The 21598-nt window shown below is 42.8% G+C and overlaps 1 protein-coding gene across 1 annotated transcript; it reads right to left on the bottom strand.

Moving 5' to 3' along the window:
• Positions 1-386: 386 nt before the first annotated feature.
• PTGER4 (prostaglandin E receptor 4) lies at positions 387-14065 on the bottom strand. Its single transcript, XM_014831247.3, has 3 exons — positions 13487-14065; positions 12106-13030; positions 387-2361 (listed from the first exon to the last, which is right to left on the bottom strand). Exons 2-3 carry the CDS (start codon positions 12985-12987, stop codon positions 1771-1773), a joined length of 1473 nt encoding a protein of 490 aa, XP_014686733.1. The 5' UTR covers positions 12988-13030; positions 13487-14065; the 3' UTR covers positions 387-1770.
• Positions 14066-21598: the final 7533 nt, after the last annotated feature.

The following is a 21598-nucleotide window of genomic DNA, read 5'->3' on the forward strand; positions in this document are numbered from 1 at the left end:
CTACTGAATCAGAAACTGTGTTTTCAAGGGCTCTCTAGATGACTCTGATGCATACTGAAGTTTGAGAAGCACTGATCTAGAGAACTTACAAGCAGGAAAGAGCACAAGTCTATGTGAATTTTTTGTAATAAATATTTGGGTTCTTTACATGTACCAAGTTAAGCACGAATACTGTCTCCCCCAACCCCCTTACAAACCAGTGATTTTGAGTACACCGCACACCCAGATCTTGGTTTCTAAATACCATTCTCCACTAAGGGGATCCAAGCCTTTGTACTATTCCTGCAACTTTTCTCTATATTTGACATTATTTCAAAATAAAAAATTTTAAATATTTTAATTTAAAAAGATACAGATGACCCGAAACAAACAAACAAAAATCACAGTTTATGGAACTCAGATTGAGTCTATTTATTTATTATAATCTCCAAAATAATTTCAGTTGGTACAACTGTTTCTTAAAACCATGTCACTATCAGGCTCAGAATTTAATTACAACCAAGCAATTCACAAAAACACTTTAAGCAACAAAACATGCTTAATATTTCTTTGAGAAAGGGCCTTCAAATATGTGTACAGCATTTCTGAGTGTTACACAAAACTGGTAGGTGACCCTTACATGCCCAAGTTCTGCGCCCTTAACAACTGCCCACAGTTACTTGTTCAACTCTTATGACATCTGTGACAGGCTGATTTAACCACTCCTTCCACATAAAGGGCGTTATGGTGCAATCTGTCTTCCTCTTAAATTTTAAACAATATTCTAGACCATTCCTTAGGAAAGTAAAACTATGCACACTTTCAGGGGGAAAACAAGCTGCTTAGACTTTTTATTTTTATATTATACACTTCAATTACGGGTTATTTACTAAAGACTCTTTAAAATTTATGTTACATTTTAAAAAGAACCAGTTAGTGGGGGCAAAAGTAGAAAATATTTACCAGCATGTTAGGGTCTCCTGAAATCACAGTTTTCTGGGTAAACACATAGAGCCATCACTAAAAATTTTTCACTATGTATTACACATACATTGGAAAGAACTTTAACACTTTGGACCATAATTTTCACATCTTAAATAGTCATTTTTCTTTATTCCTTTAACAGTACTAAACTTCCTTTAAAAAATTTATATCCATCTTATAGATATGAGTTTCACTGTGAATTTTCAACACCTTGGTCTGAATCTGTTTATGAAAAAAAAAATCTAACATCTGCAACTTCAGCTGGTTATACTGGGAGAGAGGGCTTACCATAATTTTATTATACCTTGTATTAACAATAAACCTTCTCACAGAGAAGAACATACTTTAAATACTTTAAATCATATTTACAACAATAAAATTCACATTTCATGCTTTAGTGAGACACTTAAATCATCCATAAGATAGTCCTCATAGTTTATTGGAACGGAGCCCTCTGTACCTGGCCTTCTTTGGGGTGCCAGATAGAAAGCTCACGATGTTACGGAAATAGCAAAACTTCTGCCATCCTCCTGTCAAGTAGAAAAACTGAGGGTAGATCTTCTCAGCCATCAAGCTGTGACGGAAATCCTGTGTCATAACGAGGTGGCAACCGATGCGCTTCAGACCTCGGGACCCATGTGAATCACCTTGCTCGTTTGAAAAGTGCTCAAAAGCCAGGATATTCTTGAATGTGAGTCCTAGGACAGAAATAGCCCTTCTGAGCACAGCTAAACACTTCATTTATGTGTCTATTGCACAGGATTTTATAAGCTTTCAGAAATAGTGCTGTATTTCTTTGCTTAGCTCCTATATACATTTTTCTGATAAGTTCAGTGTTTCATTGGGAAATGTCACTTGCAGAGAGCTCCCCTTCGGGGTAGGCCCAACCCTGCTAGTCCCACCCACCTCGTCCACCAGTAAGACACTCTCTGAGTCCTGCCCCTGGGAGGAGTCCGAGGTCTCTGATATTCGTAAAGTCCTCAGTGAGGTGGTGTCTACTTGGGTCAAGCCCATGCCAGGCACACCTGGAAGCAAATTCCTGCCTCCAAGGCCATTTTCACTGAGGTCTGGCATGTAAAGGAGGGTCTGAGATGTGCTGCTGATCTCCTTCAGTTCCCGGGAAAGGAAGGAGCGAGAGTGGCCAGACATGGCAGAAGATGTCCTCCTGCTGTCTGAGCAGTGCGGTCCTGAGCGGTCTCTGCGGGACCCACCAATGCGGCAGAAGAGGCATTTGATCTTCTCTATCGCCTTACTGAGCACTGTCTTCCGCAGGAGGATGTATATCCAGGGGTCCAGGATGGGATTCACAGCAGCAATTCGGATGGCCTGCAAATCTGGGTTTTTGCTGACGTCTTGCTCTGAACTTGGCTGATACAACTGGTTGATGAACACTCGCACCTGCATAAATGAGAGGCCTACATTTAGATTTTATCATCAATCAATCAGAAATTCATTTGCATGCAATGTCTAACTTAGCCACATTAGGTAACTGCCCTCTTTTCTGCAAAGAGGTGCCAAAAAGAGAGCAGCTTACACAATAAGCCTCAGAAAAACCAATGGTTGTACAATTACATGTATGTTTCCAGATAGTATAACTTTAAATATTTTTGTAACTATCTGATAAACATCTTCTCTAGATCAAAAATGGTATACAAAAATGCAATGTGTGTACAGGCAACATATGCACAAGGTTCCCTTGAGAAGCACTTTATTAACTTCATTTCTGTGAATGCTTTTAAGTTTTTGTAAGTAATTAATGAGGTCTGTTTTTTCCAATAGCCATTGATTTCCCTTATTCCGGCTGCCATTTAATATATTTAAGTGATAGGCATTTTGTAAGTCAACTAACCATCTAATCATCATAGACAAGCCCAGAGATTCCTTTATTTTAGAGTCTAGAAAGAATCTATTGGAAACTTTTCAACCAACATCTGACTCTCCTATCATCCAGAATGACCACAGAATAGTTTTTATTTTTCTGAGTCTGTTCCCCAGTTATTATCATCATCTAGCATTATCAACCCTTCCTTCAAAAATCTGCTCCAAGTCTTTTCTCCCTAACTGCATTTCTCATCTGGATGACTGCATCAGCCACGGATCTAGCTTTCCCATCTCCAATTCCTGTCCTCTCTAATTCCTCTTCCAAACTGCCCCCAGAAGATGATTTCTAAAATGCAGATCTGATTATTGCTACTCAGCTGCTAAACCTTCAGTGGCTCCCGGATGCTTGAAAACTAGAGTTTTGCTCAACAACTATGACTCAGTGAATGCATCCTGAGACTCGAGTCAGAATCAGTCCCTCCTCTGTGCTTGTAAGCATCTGAGCCAGGAAACAGCCAAGTGCCAAAAGGGCCGTCTGGATAGATCAGTAGGGATGACAACTCACTCTCGTGCTGTTTGAGCTATCTGAGTCCAGAGGCATGTCTGCCAGCCCCCCACAGGCCATGTATGGCTTACATGAAGGAAACACAAGGAGACCCTAACAAGCTGTTTGCGCTTTTGCAGTCTTGTTTTCAGCAGTTAAAAAAATTTTGCTCTTACTAGAACAACTTATTTATTCACATTTTCTCATGCATTTAATCATTCAACAGTAAGCACTTATTGTGTGTTAGGCATTGTGATAGGGTGCATTAAATACCACAGACATCTTAAAGGCAGAGAGTAACCCACAGTGCAGAAGAAGGAAGGTAGACCGACTGTTACTGCAGGGTCATTGGTAAAACGGGAGAGGTCCGTACATAATACAGGTATACGCAGTTAATCTAGACCTGGACGGGAGGGCGCCAGAAGACGCTTCCTGGACGAGAGGAAGCTTCACTGAGTTTTGATGGATGAGTGGCAGTTTGCTAAATTTAGAAAGAATGATACCACATTTCAAAGAGAGGCAATTCCATATGCAAAGTCTTGGAAGATTAAAATGATATACCAACTTCTGGGAACGTTAAAGGATTCAGTGAAGACAGCATGCATTTGTGTTAACGTAAGGAAGACAATCATCTTATTCCTTAGAAGAAAAAGCACTTCTTAAATGTACACTCTCAAAAAGTAGATCTTAAAAGTTCTTATCACATGAAAAAAAATGTTGGAACTATGTGTGGTGATGGATGTTAACTAGACTTATTGTGGTGATCAATTGGCAATATATGCAAATATGGAATCATTATGTTGTAACACCTGAAATTAATTTAACGTAATATGTCAATTATATCTCAATAAAACAAATATATATAAAATTTACTCTTAAAGTATTATTATTTTGTCAAGATTTTACTTCTAATTCTACTGAGACCTTTATATACAAATCTCACCTGTAATTCATATAAAAATATTGGTTTTAAGATAATGTCTTCAGCAATTATTTAATAATTGTCACTTGCCTTTAGTAATTATTTTAGATTAGGAAGAAGTAAGAGATGAGTCTCACAGCCAAGGAGGATGCATAAAAACCATAAAAAAGAGAAAGAACTCAGAAAAGCACACCTGGAGCCATTTAACTAGGGGCAAATATCCAACCATATCAAGACTTGAGACTATTGCTACCTTACCACACAGTAGAATAATTAAGATTCATGGTGTACGAATCACTAAGAAAGAATAGGGATATTTTAGTAAGATTTACAACAATTTGGATAAAAGAAGTTTAAAACTTTTAAGGAAATTTCATTAATCTGCAAGACAACTCATATGAAACTTACTCCTAGATGATGCTAGATCAGTGAGGTGTAATAATATTTCTATTTCTTCCTTAACTGGGATTTAGACCTTAAATACCCACAGGTCCATAATCCTTTATCAAGAAATTGTTGTTCATTTGCTCTTGCTTTGTGTTATTCATTTGTTTTGTTTTATTTTTGGTTGTAAAACCTGACCTAAACTCATTTTGACAGCAAAACCTGAACTGACTAGACCATGAGGCTATTTATAGTTTTATTTATTCCACTTAGCGTGAGTATTCCTGTGTTTTGCTCCAGAGGTGCTGTCCCACTTCTGATGGGGCTGTATTATATTATACAGTGTATTACTAAATTACTTTTATAAAAGCCAAGAAATTCTGAATTCTACAACACATCTGCCCTAAATGTTTTGGATAAGGAATTATGGTTCTATAACTCTCATGGAACAAAATGATGAAACAGCTCTAAGATGAAACTATTACCCTGATCTCCGGAAGACAGCTACGTAAAAACTGAACTAGAACGAACGGCAGTATATGTGATGACTTCTCTTAAACTACTTGGAGAAACTCTGCTTGGATAAATGATGCTATCAAGACAAAGCATGACTGATTTTCTATCCTTAAAAAATCTAGTGCAGCAAAACACTTTGGTTTCTTCCTCCCATAATCTTTATTGAGTTTCTCAGCCGTGTCGGTGCTGAGAGATGAATCTCCCTTAGGTCTACGGACCTTTCTAGATAAAGTGTTACTGAGACCTGGAGGTTTTGAGGAACTTATCAAGGGCCCCCTACCCTGTTGGTGGCCGACTCTGGTCTGGGCTCCAGATCTACAGATGACTTCCATGTTGCTTTTTCTGTTCTACCAGGCTGAGTGGCTTTCTGTTTAACAGTTATTTCCCAGAAATGGAATTATTGGTAAAAACAATGAGGTCTATATTTTGCTCTTATCACATACAGATCTTCCTCAGCTTACAATGGGGTTACATCCAGAGAAATCCATTGTAAGTGGAAAACATCCTAAGTGGGAAACGCATTCAATACACCTAACCTACTCATCATCACAGGTTAGCCTAGCCTGCCTTAAATGTGCTCAAGACATTTCCATTAGCCTATGGTTGCAGAAAATCATCTAACACAAAGCCTGTTTTATGAAAAAGTGTTGAATATCTCATGCAATTTATTAAATATTGTCCTGAAAGTGAAAAACATAATGGTTGTATGGGTACAACCCTAGTGATCAAGTGGCTGACTGGGAGCCAGCACCACCAGAGTACTGTACGGCATATTGCTAGCCCGGGAAAAAATCAAACTTCAAAATTCAAAATATGGTTTCTATTGGAGGCCTATCACTCTCACACCATTGTAAAGTTGAAAAATCAGAAGTTGGGGATCATCTGTATTCATTCCTAAGGGTAAAAGAAATGATGGATTAAATCTGTTACCATCAGGCCCTCCATGTCGTCTACAAAAATGCCTATGGCAGGGTTTATGCGGACTTGAGACTTCCAGCCTCTAGGTGGCAGTGTTGCTCCACTTGGGACTTCTTGGTCCCATGAGGCCTTCCTAAGAAGCTTTTCACCCAGCCATCTCTAAGACCCTCTTTCAGAACAGACTCTTGGTTAAGTCTCAAGTTTGTGTTTCTGATATTTTTGACATTTAAATGTTTTGTTGCTAGTTGCTTCTCCCACCGCCACCTCAAAGGAAACATGGTTCCTACTGAAAGGAGGACAATTTTTAACAGTTAAAATGGTTATAAAAGGAATGAAATTTATAGCTATTTAAAGGAATGTATTGGGAATTCCCACTTTATTTTAAATTTCTATGACCTTTTAGAAAAGTCTGAGTGTTGTAAAAAAAAGTAATAATGGGCTTCCATAATCAAAAGTGACAAGAGGCAAGGAAAGAATCGTCTCTGTGCCTCACTCCATCCCCAGCGGTAATTAAGTTTGACTACTGTAGAAAGGAATGAAAGCAAGCCCTAGTTTAGACATCCATGGGGGTTGCAATGAACACAAGCCACGGAGCCTCGTCACTTAGTTTCGGCAAAGGGGCGCTCACAGGGTGGCAAAAAGATGAATACAAAAAGCGAAATTCCAAATTCAGGTAAAAGCATTCTCAAAAGTCAGTCAAATTATTTGAAAAGAATCAAGACAGATGAGTTTTCTTTCGCAGCATGTTTTCAATGGATATTGACTTGAAATAGAGAAAAAAGGACAAAAATGAACAAAAGCTCCACGTACTTCGTAATGTTTGAAAAAATATAGCAATCTCTTCCTCATTTAAAGGCGACTAGGTTTGCTCTCCCCAAAGGGGGAAACCCCAGATGACGATGGGACTATCCACAGCAGTACTTCAGTGGCATGTGGGGAGAGGAAAGCACTTTTCTGGAATTCTTGTCCAACGGAGCCCCATACGTTAAACAAATAAACACGCTCAGGCAGTTTTCCGTGTTGGAAGAGTGTGCTGTTGATAAAACAGAACCTCCGAGTCAGGGGGGAAAACACCCTAAAAGAATTACCTGAACACAAACAACACATACTCTGTTTTAATATTAAGTGAGTCCATTTTTTAGTAGCTGCAGATTTGTGCACGTAGTTTATCATTCATATTGGCAGACATTACAGTATTCTCAACTACTTGAGGATGACTACAGATTAGGGTTCAGGGGCACTGGAGCATAACTTGGAGAAAATATGATAAATCCAGAAGAAGATGTGATGACAGGAAAGCTGAATGTTGTGGAGGTAACTGCCCAAACTCTGGAATCAAACAAACCTCTGTTCATATCCTAGCTCTGCTCCTTATAATTTATGTACAAATGATGAAAGCGCTTAGGAAAATGCCTAACATTTAACATATTTCTTGGCTGTCGTTACTTTTTTGGTAAACCATATGTGAAAGCTTGACCACTGGAATATATCAATAATTTGAAAATCACAGCTTAGAGGTAGCTTTGGGGTACAGCTAATGACATGCTATCAAAACCATGTACTTGCTGTTTAAGAACAACCTGTTGGCAGGGAATGTCTAATTGAAAAAACATTGAAATTTTGATTAGGCCGATTTAGTTATTGACTGTCAAAGTAGAAATGCTTTCCACTAAATGACAAGGTTTGTGCGTGTGTGCTACTTGCTGTGTTCCAAGCACATAAAAGGAACGATCTGTGTGTGCTCAGTTATCTAACTCCCTTGTGAAGAGTCCAAAATTGACACAGCTGTTACTAGAAATTCTTACCACTTTTTTTTTTTAGTGACCAAAAAAAAAAAAATCCTTTAAGTAAAGAATAGTGGGAAGAGTTCTTACTGGGCGGTGGTGTAGGAGAGCTCAATTTCCCTTCCCTCTGGGTCACTAACTAGCCATTTACTATGGGCAAATTACTTTGTAGGCCAGTGTCTACATCAAAAATTTATTTTTACTTTTAAAGAATTTTTTTTTTTTTTTTTAAATCTAACTTTCAGCATTTAATAGGAGACTACAAGAATCACTTCAGCTCTGGGGGAAAAAACATCTTGTTAGTAGATGTTTAATAACAGCAAGCCTTGACAGGTCAGCAAAGCACTGTGAAAAGAGTACCGGACTAGGACTGATCCATAGCCACCTGGTAAGATGCAAAAGGATAGAAATTCTTCATCTTCAGTTGAGAAAACTGAGGTGCAGAGAGAGTGAAAATATTGGTCAGCCCTACTTTCTCCCTAGAGCTTTTTTCAAGATTCATCTGAGATGCCAGCCGTGGAAATAAGTTACTTTTATGCCACGCTGCGATCTTCCAGGTAACACTACTAGCTCTCCAAATTTCATGTTGTGACTCAAAGATTGCTTTTAGGAATTGGTATTTTTTTAACTTAGCTGAATTTATTTGAAAAACAATCAAATCCTTCAGGTTCTCCTGTAATAGTACCCAAATTTATGGCATTACTCTTGTACCTATAGATGCGAGCTTTGCTCATCTGAAATCCCATCAGCTTTATGACTCCACTTCCACTTTGCCCACAGCAAACAAAAGTGTATCTATTTACGAAGTTTTCATCTGCCCTAACAAATCTTTGCTGATCAAATGCTGGGTAAGGCTTTACAGAGACAACCAGTTTGTGGTAAGCAACCAAATACACACTCACAGGAAGCTATTTTCCCAAAGACCTAAGTTTTACCCTCCAAGGCAGAGGATTAATCAAACTGGCCATTCTACACCTAACAGAGATGAATACTTGTTATTTCAGAGAAAGAAGAAGATAAAAGAAATAAGTAAGCAATAAATATGGTCTTGGCTTGCCTGTGCATGGAGCAAAATGCCTCTCCGAACCCTACAGTATTAAGTGTTTAGTCCTGAGGCAAAAGATTTGATTATAATCATTATTTTAACATTAGTAACTGCAAAATTAGGCATTAGAAGTTGATCTAGCCACAGCATTTAACACCAGGAACTTATGAGGCTGACTTGCTTGCATATTTCTAAAGAATTCAATCCCCTTTGTTTATCTTAAGCGTAGACTCTTTCATTTCTTCACCTTCTCTTGTATTTTAAAAAACCAGAGACTGGTTATAAATAGAATAGACAAAATGACAAGAACCACCGTCCCACTAAGTCTTGTCTTGTAAGGTTCCTTCTAGTTGTACTTACACCTTCTCTGTTCACTGATTATGACTCACTTTAGAAAATTTTGCAAGTTCAGCACAGTTCCTTATATTTACAATTAAGTTCTCAACCTTTCTCGAATTTCCATTTCAAGCTCTATTTATGAGACGCATATATTTTGGATGACAAATTACAATTTACTTTTCATACTAAACTCAGTATCAACCGCCCTCTAAGAGCCACTCTAGTTTTTTCTTCCCTGGTGTCCAAAAGACAAAAACTTGGCTGCTTTTCAGTGACTGCTTGTTTTCCTTTCATAGTGTGTCAAACTTTCTGAAATTGCAAGTAAACTGTCTTTGCTCTGGTAGTCTTTCCAAAGCTTTTTAAATGTTACGAACGGTTTGATTTTCCTCAAATAGGATTAACAACCAACTCAGTCTAATAAAGTTAACAGAGATGCTTCATTGGTTTCCTTGGAATTAAAGACAGCTCCAACTGCTTTAAATGTCCGAGAGTCTGGAAACTTTAAACTTAAATTACAATACGAATATGAGAAACATGAAAAAAACAAGAAAGTTGTAAAAGGAAGCCAGAGAAAACTATAGTTGTGGATAAGTTTCCCTTTTAATTCTTTCATAATCACTAACCTGTGGGTGGGTGGGTAGTACAATGACCCCATTGCTTATCATTAATTTACAATTAACCTGCTTCTGAAATTAGATTTTGGTAGCCAAAACTAAAGGCTACAAACTGAAGATACCACTACTTACATGATTCCTTACTACTTAAAAAGGTACGTGTTTCATCGTGTGTTAACTTCTTAGCTGAGCCAGCTTCAACCTTCAAGGTACAATTCCTTACTATCTACTACATGTTACTGACTTTATATAGAATGGACAGTATTTGTAAGTTAAAATGTAGTTAATTTGCAAACCACAAATATAGCTCCTATAATTTCTCGCCTCCAGCTTCTCCAATAATTTCAAAAGCTTTGTGATAAATGGCCTTGCACCTTACGGCTAGGTCTGCCACTTCGGCCCATTAGATGAATTAAGCTTTTATGCCTGTCTAGATGCTGGAAGAAAACAATTAATTCATCTGTGACTGTGCAGTCATCAACAGCTTCACAAGTTTACCTCCAACCAAAACACATTTAACAAGTATGTGCATGTGGCTAAACTTCCAGCTCCAATTCCTCAGTTCCTTATAGTGGATGTTCTGTAAATAACGACCACTCACTTTGTCATTTACTGTTCTGTAAAACATAAGGCAGAAGCCAGAGAAGGGAGCCCCAGCAGGAGCAAAGCTGTTTCTTCCAAAATCTCGCTTTATTCAGAATTGCCATTACAGACACTAAAATATATTTATGTGGCTCAAGTGTGACTTAACTCTGTATACTGGGTCCTGGAATGGTTTAAAGGGCGGTCTGGCCAATTATATTTACTTTTGTTTATACAAATTGGCAAGAAGCTACTGTATGCTGGCTCTCAGCCACCTCTAAGTTCCTTCCATTTACAGTCACTTTTATCAGAGATAGGATATTTTTATCTTAAAGATCCCTGGACAGCATTAATAAGGGAAAAGAAGGAATAACAGTGTGTTACATTTCTTTTCTCTTGTTCTCAATCAGCGTAAGAAAGAGAAGTCCTCTCTGAGTTGGTAGTTTTAGAATTTCCAGGAATGCAGTGTTTTGAGAGATGGAAAAACTCAGGACTAGTGGCTTTTAAGAGAAACTCTGGATAAAGTATTGTGTTCATCTGCCCATCAGTTTCTGGTGCATTCCGTTTTCATGACAGGCAAAGTAGAGGACAACGAGGTAGGTTTTCAACCTTTCTGCTTTTAATATTTAAAAAGTTAATCCGAGGAGAATTTTAAAGCTAGTGTTGTCCTAAAAATGAAGCATCGCCACACTCAAACACACAAGATACAAAGGTCAAAATTAGAAGTGTTCTGGGAGGGAGGCACAATGTGCTACCACACGAGCAAGGTCTGGCGTCAGGTGGGTCTGAGGTTCATCACACGCCGTGGGGCTTGGGCCTGGCAATAAATATGATGACCATCTCTAGAGCTCCGTTCCTCTAGAGTGGCACTGTACCTTTCACAGTGGTTGAGAATTCAAAGTCAATGCCCCATGTACAGCAGCCTGCCCTTAACAGGCCCCCTGAGAACCTTGCTTGCCTGGCACCTAGAGAGAATGAAGGAGCCCGAGTCTGGGCCATGTCCTGTGCAGGAATTGTGACCCGAGTGTGCACTGAGACGTGGTCCCAGGGCCCAGCATGGTAAAGAGCACGGACTTTTGACAGTTGTATTTCTGCTAGATTATTTTAAGCAAGTTACTCCCTGTGTAAAGTGAGGGAGTTAGATTAGACCAAAAAGCATCCAGTATCTCGTCTAGCTCTAAAATTCTACATCATCTACCAAAAAACCCTGCATAAACCAAAACACCAAACCCCTACTGCTCTAAGGAATGGTGTACACAAAGAGATCACCAGCCCTGACGTTTCGGATTCTGCGGTTCACAGTGTGCAGGACTGGGCTAAGTCACACTACAGCAGTTTCCCCGCCGCCTCTGACAGAGGGTGGCGGGTGTTCCCGGAAGGCTCAGGGCCAATGTCAGGCAGCGAGGGGTAGGGGCCGTCCCGGGGGAGAAAGGCAACCGGCTTTCGGGGAAAGAAACTCGGGGATGTAGGGTAAAAGCACCTGCAAAATCTCTGGGGAGACGGCCTAGGAGGAGGCTGGGTCTGCTCTGAGAAGCCGAGCTGGGGGTCCCAGCCCTGGCCTGGAGGGCACGGGTTCCCTGCCAAGGAAAGAGCGGGAAAGGTGGGAGCGGGAGAAGGAGGAGGGAGAGGGATGCAGGAGAAGGGCCGCGGGGGGTCCCAGTCCGGCCACTCACCACGAGCGGGATGGAGCAGATGAGCACCACCAGGGAGGTGGCGATGAGTAAGATGACCATCTGGATCTCGGCGCCCGCGATGCGGCGGAAGCTCCGGCGGCGGCGAAAGTCGCTGAGGCGCGGCAGGGCGGGGGAGGCGGCGGCCGGGGGACCCCGGCAGGTAGCCGAGGCCACTGCGGCGGCGACCGCGTGGTGCTGTTCGGTGCCCAGCGAGGTGCGGCGCATGAACTGGCGGTGCATGCGGAGCAGCGCGCCGCACACGAGCACGTTACAGAGCACGGTGGCGAGAATGAGGAAGGAGCTGAAGCCCGCGTACATGTAGGAGAAGGCGGCGTCCGCCGTCACGTTGGTGGTCCAGTCAATGAAGCACCAGGTGTTCGGGTACTGCAGCCGCGAGCTGCCGAGGCCCATGTTGGGCAGCGCGCAGAAGAGCACATTGGACACGTAGACGGCAAAGAGCGTCAGGCCCGCCAGCCGCTTGTCCACATAGTGGCTGTAGAAGTAGGCGTGGTTGATGGCCAGGTAGCGCTCGATACTCATGGCACAGATGATGCTGAGGCCGGAAAGGCCGAAGAAGAGCAGGATGAAGGTGCTGTACTCGCACAGCGCTTCGCCCCCGGGCCACTCGCCCTTCATGTACGTGGCGATGGTCACCGGGCTCACCAGCAACGTGCCCAGAAGGTCGGTGACCGCCAGCCCGCATACCAACGTGTAGAAGGTCGTCTCCTTCTGCTCCTTGCGTGACTTGCACAGTACCACGATGGCCACCAGGTTGCCCACCACCCCGAAGATGAACATCACCGCCGGGATGGTCACCGGACTCTTGGGCAGGTTGGAGCTGGCGATCGAGGAGGCGGTCGCATTAGCCCCCGGGGTGGACATGATGGTGGCCGGCGGGACGCAGCCTTGGAGTGCGAGGCTGGGTCTGGGGATGGTAGGAGAGAGACAAAGGCGCGGTGAGCGAAAATGACCACTTGCAAGGTGTCAGACCCGCGTCCAAGAAACAATACGCTGATGAGACAAGGGGAGCAACTCCATCCTACAGTGTGGATTGTATCCACTTACCAAATGCGGCTACCGAAATGTCTAGGCTCCGGATACGTCCTGCCAGCAGCATCACTCTACTGACATTAATATTTATAAGTTGATAGTGCCATTCTCTCCTCCTCTCCCCAGCCCAACTCCCTCCACTGCCAAGAAGAACAAGACTTATCTCGAGGGAAAAGTGGCTCGCTCTTATTCCCGACAGATTCTGAGTCAATAAAATTCTCATTAAAAACAAGTTATGGAAGACAATTTGGAGGAGGCGCTCTCCTCCCTGGCTCCTCTCCCGGAGCGCCCGCCCACCGCTCTCTGTTCAGTGCCCCCAACCCCATCTCACCTGTGGTGGCTGCGGCAGGGGCAGCCCCGCGAGCCCCCAGGGTCAAGCCTCAGAGGTCCTGGACACGCCTCCAGACAGCCCGCAGTCTCGCCCCGCTCAGTGTGGAACTTGCCAAGCGTTTGCCTTCTCAGAGCTGGGTCTCGGTGGCTGCCAATTTTCCGGAACTAGGTCACAGTGGCAAGCTTTCAAAAACTTGGAGAACCAGAAGGGCAGCGGAAGGGTTAGTGAAGCCTGATCTTGAATTTCTTTCTGTTTCTTCGTTCCTTCACAGACGAGTCCAAGCTTTGAGGAGCCCGAAGCTCCCTTCGCGGGCGGATAGCGCTCAGATGTGCGGCCGCGCGCGCAGGTGGCACTGAGCCTCAGTCCCTGGCTCGGAGTACCTTCCTCCCTAGCCTTGGGCAGCACGGGCAGCTACCGGGGCTGGTGGCTGCCGCTGAAGTCGCTTCTGGCGCCCTGGGGGCGGCTTGAGGTCCACTCGGCCTGAGGCTCTGACCTGGGGCCGTTCATCTTCTTCCTCTCGGGCTGCGGGGTTTCGAGCTCCGCTCTCGCCCTTGCAGCCTCTGTACAAACTTTTCTCCTGCTTCAAGTTTCCCTGGCGGAGGCGGGGACACACAGTGCGCGGCCCGGGCGCCCATTGGCCGGCCGGGCAGGGGGCGGGGCGCGCCCTCCCTCCGCGGCGCGGCGGGGAAGGCGGTGGCCGGGGGCGGGGCTCCGGACCCAGAGGGTCCCACTGCGCCCCGGCGGGTGGCTCCCCGCGGCTTTCCAGCCCTCGGAGGGGAAGGTCGCCGAGACGTGCCTCCCATGTCTCGGGCTGATGGTGCTGACAGGTCGCCGTTGGCGGGGACCACGGGAAGCCCCGGTGCTCTCCCGGGCACCCTCTTAGCCACTCTGAACTCGGCGTCCAGGGGCCCAGCTCTGAAACCAGCATCTCTTCTTCCTCACTGCCTCCCGCTCCGAGTGGGCTGTTTCGTGCACCTTATACACGCAGGTCGTAACATCTGGGTGCTGGGAAGGGAAGTCAACTGCTTTAGGACTCTACCTTGGAGCGGCTGAGGTGTACGTGTGTGCGCGCGTGGCCCCCGGAGGAGGAGTAGGCTCTGTGCGCGCGTGCGCGTGTCCCCTGTTCAGAAGTGGGGTGCGCGCAACGGGCTTGGTGGGTGGATGGGAGGGTGGGTACTAGACTTGGGCGGGGAAACAACGGAGAATCCATCCTCTCACCGGGAAAGGAGTTGGTTGGCAGTGCTGAGTTGTGGGCTGGGCTGGGCAGGGCAGCCCCAGGCAAAAAAAGGGAGACGGGACCGCAGCTTCTCACGGCGCAGCTGGCCGAGTCCTGCGGCTGTGAAGGGAAGTGGCCCGCCGGCACCCCATGGGAGAGGCTGGGAGGGCTGGCTGTCTAACCGCGGAGACCTTTCTCCTCCCCCGGAGAACTCCTCCGTCCTGTAAGAACGGTTAGAATGAGCTTCATGCCTTGGCCCTGTTATATTCATGTTAGACACCTTCCCCACGAATCCTTTGAACGGATGATGGAGAGCGAGACGGGGATTCGAAACTCATTCGAAACTGGAGTAAAAGAATTCTCCAGTCATTACCTCCATAGTTGACTCTTCGAAAAGCCTATTTGCTCTACTCGTTTTTGTTTGATTTGCAGTTTGTTTGACTTTTGTGGGAACAATTTTTCTGTATACTCATTATTCACTTATTCCTACTCTATTTCTTAAAATCTGAACTGAAAACTGAGAAAAAAAAAGCTTGTAAAACATCATGGTATAATTATAACCGCGTCACCATTTTCTTTTTAAACCATAAAGTAAGATTGCATGAGCTTTCACACAATTTGAGTTCCTAGGAAAACCTCTTTCCGTGTACCGTATACATGCATTTTAACGTGTTTTATCTCCTCACAAGGCGAGTAAACAACTCTATTCTTTTATATGATAAACAGGCACTCGTTCCTTAAATGTTATTTCATGAATGAACAAACCTCCCAAGAATTGATCTGGTTCTCCAGTTATTCTCAAATGGCACAGTATCAAATGAGTAATAGAAACAGAGGGCATTCCAGATTTCAACTAATTACAGGACATAAAATAACTAGAATCACATTACTTGGGTAAGGCACCATATGGATATATAAATATAGCATCATTCTCCTGTTTATTCTATTTGCTCATGAATAGCAAGGATTCAGAAAAACACACATTTGTTAGCCAATATAAAAAGAATTCATGGTGATTGGTGAGTGTCTCAGAGTCTTCTCTTAATCATCACTATAAACACTTCTGTTGCCTGTGCTTCCTTTGAGTAGTAACCTCCAGAATTGTCATCATTGAAAACAAATCGGCTCTAGAAAGAGGAAACTGCACATTCTGCCCCAGTTCCTCCCTAACCACATTGCATCACTGTCACCCTGTCAGGTGGTTGTCAGTAAATATATGAAGGGGAGATGGGAAGTTCCACTTATACTCACTTTCAGCTAAGAAAAATATTTTTTCCAGTTTTCTTTCTATTTGAAGTTCCTAAAATGAAAAACAGTTAAGATTGGTACTTGTTAATTTTTCAGGGTAAAGAGTATGTTAAATGTAAAAATTCAGGCACACTGCTGAGATAATGACTAAGTATTATCGGTTTTTAGAATGTAATCTGGGCTATCAATATTGAGTTGTTTTTCTTCCTAGTCCTTAAAATTTCTTTCCACAGTAGCTTTAGGAAGATGAAAATAAGTAACCAGGACACAAGATGAAAAAAATGCAATGAGGTTTACCTGTACCCTTTTTTGGTGCATGATTCTTAAAGCTTAAATTTTGCCTTCTGGAGTAGAAGTTGAAGATTAGGGAAACAAATAATTATTTTCTTAATTTGAAAAACTGGGACTGTGCAGCTCAATTTCACTCACACTCTGCCAGGAATCTACGTAGCAAAAGGAAATGGAGAATTGCCATGATTATGTGGATGATTCTTGTCACTGTATATTTCAATGAAGACGTTTTTATTCTAAACATTGTTTTCTATCCTTGCTTGCAATTTCTGCCTCAACTTCTACTTCTCTACACTGGAAGACTGATTCAATTCTTTAGAACTGTTGTTAAATCCTGTCTGAAGGTTGGAACTAGTCCAAGAACAGCCTGACTGATCAGTTTGCTTGCTCTGTCCTAGCTAATTATTTGACTGCTTTTTTGAGTCAACACCATACGATGGGAACCCCTTTAAAAGCAAAGGCTACATGGGGGCTGCTAATCACATTCCCTTTGACTAGGTTGAATCTTCCTTGGGTCAGAGGAATGGGTAAGACAGGGGGATAGTTCCGGGGAGGAAGGCAGCAGGATGAATCAGATCTGGCCTGGACCCCTTACTAAGGCAAAGCTGGCCTGATGGTAGAGCATTCCTAAAGCACTAATATTCGTGTAACGAAGCCTGTGCAAATTGTGTTTGTTCTTTGTCTTTCACGACAGGCCACGTGGATACTCAAAACAGAGTGAAAAAGACATCTATCTGGTGCAAATAACACAGTGCCCTGGGACACGTTTGCACAGTTGGTTCAGGGGATTACAAGCATTAACCTGACCTTGGGTGTGAAAAGAGGTCCGTGATTGTGGTTGTGGCTGTAATGACTGCCCTCCCTTTTTAGTGGTGCATTTCTAATGTGTGGTCTCCTAATTATTTTCATTTTCTCAGCGTGAATTTTGTGCTGAGTCTAGTGCCTGGAGTTGTTAACATGTCAGTGCCAGGATTAACTCCCCTGCATCTTCTTGTGGTGATAAATTACTGCTGTGGAAGCTGGCTGCCACCAAGGGATTGCTTCCGGCTGCTTCCTTCTCTGACAACTACACTCCTCAAAGTGATGGCTTTCTACCCCTTTACTTTTCACTTATTTTTTTCTCCAAGTAAATGTTTCCATTGCACTCCCATTGTGGATGGGCCAATGGGGAGAGAAAGGGGATTATTTACTTCTCGTTGCCCATTTTTGAAGACACAGGTAGAGAGTCTCTTCTACAGGAAGATGGACATTGTGATTACATTTCAGTCTATTCTCACACCGCCCAAATTGCTGTGTTTTTTAGCACTTTAGAAAATACACAGAGACTCACTAGTTTGATCATCAATACCAGTATCGTCTGTAGCTCGTTTATCACTTTCCATGGCACTTTGACATTGGCATTCACACGCGGTCTTATTAGCAACTCCTTGAGGATGTTAGGTAGATGTGATGGAGACTGCCATGTTTCACCAAATCCTGTTTCCATTTCATCTTGAACACATAGCTGGATGTTACTTCCCAAACTTTTTGTAGTTAGGTGAGGCCTGTTTGACTGAATTCCAGCCAAGGGGATACAGGTAGAAGTGATGTATGTCACTTCCAGGCCTCGTCCCTAATAGACCCTGATCCTCCATGCTATCTTCCCTCTTCTGCCAACAAGATAAAAGGCCCTGATTTATGGCAGAGCCATTAGATAGAAGGTAACTGGGTCCTTGAATGCCTGCATGGAGTGGGACCTCATTCCAATCCCAGTGACCCTCATTGGACAATGAACTGAAAGAGAAATAATCCGCTGAGGTTGGAGGGGCTGCTTGTTTCAGCAGTTAGCCTGTGCTGACTAATAAGTATGATGGGAATCATCTGTCTTCAGTAACGAGAATGTGGGCGCAGAAAAGCTATGTGACTTGCTCAGAGACACAAGAATTAGTAAGACCAGCTGAAATGTACGCAATGATTAGTCTGTGAGACACTGTGTTGAATGCTTTATGCATTTGTCATCTAATCCTCACAACAGATCTATGGGGAAGGTACTACATAGTAATATGCCCATTTTACAGATGAGCAAACTGAAGTTTGGTTAAGGAATGTGGAGGACACCGTCATTTTTTAAAAGACTACACAGCATCTGGGGATGGTGGTGCCAAGTGTCTTATAGTGTAGCGGCTGCTGGTTGAGACATCCTAACCACCTCAATTAGGTGTGGCGTTGGCTGAGTTGGCTGCTGCCAGCCTTCCTACTGACTGTTTGTGCAATTGGTTGTCTTTCCAGTGAATTATTTTCTTGCTTAAATTGGCCATACTCAGTTTCTGTTGCTTTCAAATAATAACCCCACCCGGTACCGAGAGGTTGAGTAAGTTACAGATCACGGTACTGGTAAATGGCAGAGCAAAAATTTTAATCTAGGTCTTCCTGATTCCCCCACCTGCACCCCTGACCCTTATATTTCTTAGTCCAAACTGGAACTCCAACCATATGACTCTCAGTCCTCTTCTTTTCTCCCTCGATATCATTCGCTTTGAGATAAAGAAAATCTGAGTTTAATATTATGCCTTGAAAGAAGCTGTTCCCTGACTGGGATGCTTAGTGAATCCCTGCAACGGAAGTCCAAAGCTTTTAATCGGGGAGCAGAGGGATGAAGCAGGATTGCCCCCTGGGAATAATATCAACTTCATCATCTGTTGAAATTCAAGCCAAACATTAGTCTCAGGCCTGGCCTGCCCCCTGCCTTCCAGAATAATGGGTATTGATCTCAAAGGAAACTAAAGTTATAAGTTAAAACTCAGCTGTAGTTTAAGAAGATTTGAAGGTATGGAAGTCTGAGGCAGGCCAGCTCCTTCAAAGCAAATGAATTGGATGGGCTGTTTGTTTTATAGGAAAACTTATTTTTAAAAAACTAGCTACAGCACTTGATCTAACAAGAAATGAGGTTTGATTGTTCCTATAAACAATTTTTAAATGTGACTTTCTGAAGCCAAATTATTTTGAATATATATCTTCCTATAAAATAAGAGATTACATATGAAAAAAGCCGTAAAATTTTCCTGAAGCCTTTCTGCGGTAAGATTCATTCATTTAATCCAACAGAAGAAAAGCAAGTACATGTTGAAGATATCAAATGTGAGGGCTGAGAATCCAAGATGGATTCTTTTTTCTTCTCAATCCTGAATTAGTGTAAAAGTGTCAATTGTTAAGAAGTGAAAAAATCGTGAAATTTGAGTAGCTGAGAGAACAGCGTGCGCTTCTCAGAATCGTCTTGCTGTGAATGGTTTGTTTTCATCTCAGATCGTATTCCACCAGAGGTGCAGGGACTTAAGAAGAGACGCTGGCACCGTCTACATTGTGTTTTCGCGGAGACAATGTTCATTCTTACAGAGAAGTACCTTGTCTGGAATGCGTTTCTCTCTAAATTGTGTATGTTCAATTTAAACTTTGATAGCAGTCTATTCTTACCTGAGTATTCCATCTATAGATTAAAACCCTTTTTTTGGTGATTATTATTATTATTATTTTTTTATTGAGGTCACATTGGTTTATAACATTATATCAATTTCAGGTGTATGTCATTATATTTCAACTTCTGTGTAGACTGCATCGTATTCATCACTGAAAGTCTAGTTTCCATCTGTCACCATACACACGTGCCCCTTTACCCCTTTCGCTTCCCTCCCCTGCCCCTTCCCCTCTGATAACCACCAATCTGTTCTCTGTATCTGTGTGTAAAACACTTTTTATAGCCAAAGAAACCATAAAGAGAAAAAGTATTACTATTGAGTTTTGTTTTCCTTTTTCTGGCCTGTATCTATTTTTTTTTTCAAAGATTTTATTTTTTCCTTTTTCTCCCCAAAGCCCCCCTGTACATAGTTGTATATTCTTCATTGTGGGTCCTTCTAGTTGTGGCATGTGGGACGCTGCCTCAGCGTGGTTTGATGAGCAGTACCATGTGTCCGCGTCCAGGATTCAAACCAACGAAACACTGGGCCGCCTGCAGCAGAGCGCGCGAACTTAAACACTCGGCCACAGGGCCAGCCCCTGGCCTGTATCTATTTTTAATTTTATTTCCCAAATTGAACATTTAAAAGAAAATACCCCCAAAAGAATGGAAGTAAAGTATATTTTCCTCTTGGGGAGGAGGATATGCTCTGGATGAGGTTTTACCTGGACTCACGTAATTTGGGAGATCCCGTTTTCAGACTCCTTTAGGTTCTTATATGCTCTGCAGTCACCTGAATGTCAAGGTGTGGGGCTAGAAGTGCCCATTTTATGAAGCATCCAGAAGTCCTAGATTGTCAAAGATAGTCCAAAGGTCTCTCTTTTTGGTCCAGATGGCAGACCATTCAGCTTTTAATCCCAAATCACATCTTTTAGCTCTTGCTAAAGGCTGGTCTTAAGAAAAATTGAAAATCTATATATACTTTTAAAAATTCAGTAATTTCTATTTTTAGGAGATTTTCCCTTGCTAATTTTTAAAGATTAGTTTACTCTCTTAGGACTTTGACAAAATGTGTGGTTTTCTTTTTTCTTTTTTCTTGAGGAAGACTGTCTCTGAGCTAACATCTGTACCAGTCTTCCTCTATTTTGTGTGTGGGATGCCACCACAGCATGGCTTGAGAGTGGCATGCAGGTCCACACCTAGGAGTGGAACAGGCGAACCTGGGGCCAGTGAAGTGGAGCACACGAACTTAACCACTAAGCCACTGGGTGGCCCCCAAAATGTGTTTTTGTATTTGACTTTTTTTCTGAGATGAGATCTGTGCAAAGGGGTTAGAGGATCGAGTCTGCTGTTTGAGGGATTTGCACAGACACGTTCACTTTTAGAGAAAGTTGCTGAGATCTTGGTAGTGTCTAAAAGCTATATTTATCAGAAAGTGTTCAATTCTGTCCAGCTAATCCCTTGATTGCTGTGTGGAGGGTCCTGGGGCCCTTGTATATTTTTAGGAGCTTGAGGGAACCTTTTCCCTCAAAGAGCCAGTACCTACCCCGTGATGCCTGAGCTGATGTGTTAATTGTAGTGGCATTTTAAGCTTAGGGAAAATGCTAACCTCTCATTTCCCCCTTTTATAATAATGATAAAAGCTTTCCTGTGATTCAAATTAAGAGTCACTATTGGGAGCTTCCCTTTTGTGCAACCCCTCCCAGCTCTGCAACAATGCCCTACCCCCTCGAATAACAGTCACCTACTGAGCTCTGAGTCAACAAACCCAGGAATCCAGATGACCAGGATTCTAGACAGCTGTCCAAAAATGACTGACAGAGCAAAGCCAACTAGAGCGCCTTCTTTCCTTTCTTCTTCTCTCTCCCCATCTCTCTCCATTCTTTGCATTTCTCACTCTTTGTCAACAACCTCAATAACTAACATT

This window comes from Equus asinus, chromosome 10 (genome assembly GCF_041296235.1).
Source record: "Equus asinus isolate D_3611 breed Donkey chromosome 10, EquAss-T2T_v2, whole genome shotgun sequence".
Classification (NCBI taxonomy): Eukaryota; Metazoa; Chordata; class Mammalia; order Perissodactyla; family Equidae; genus Equus; species Equus asinus.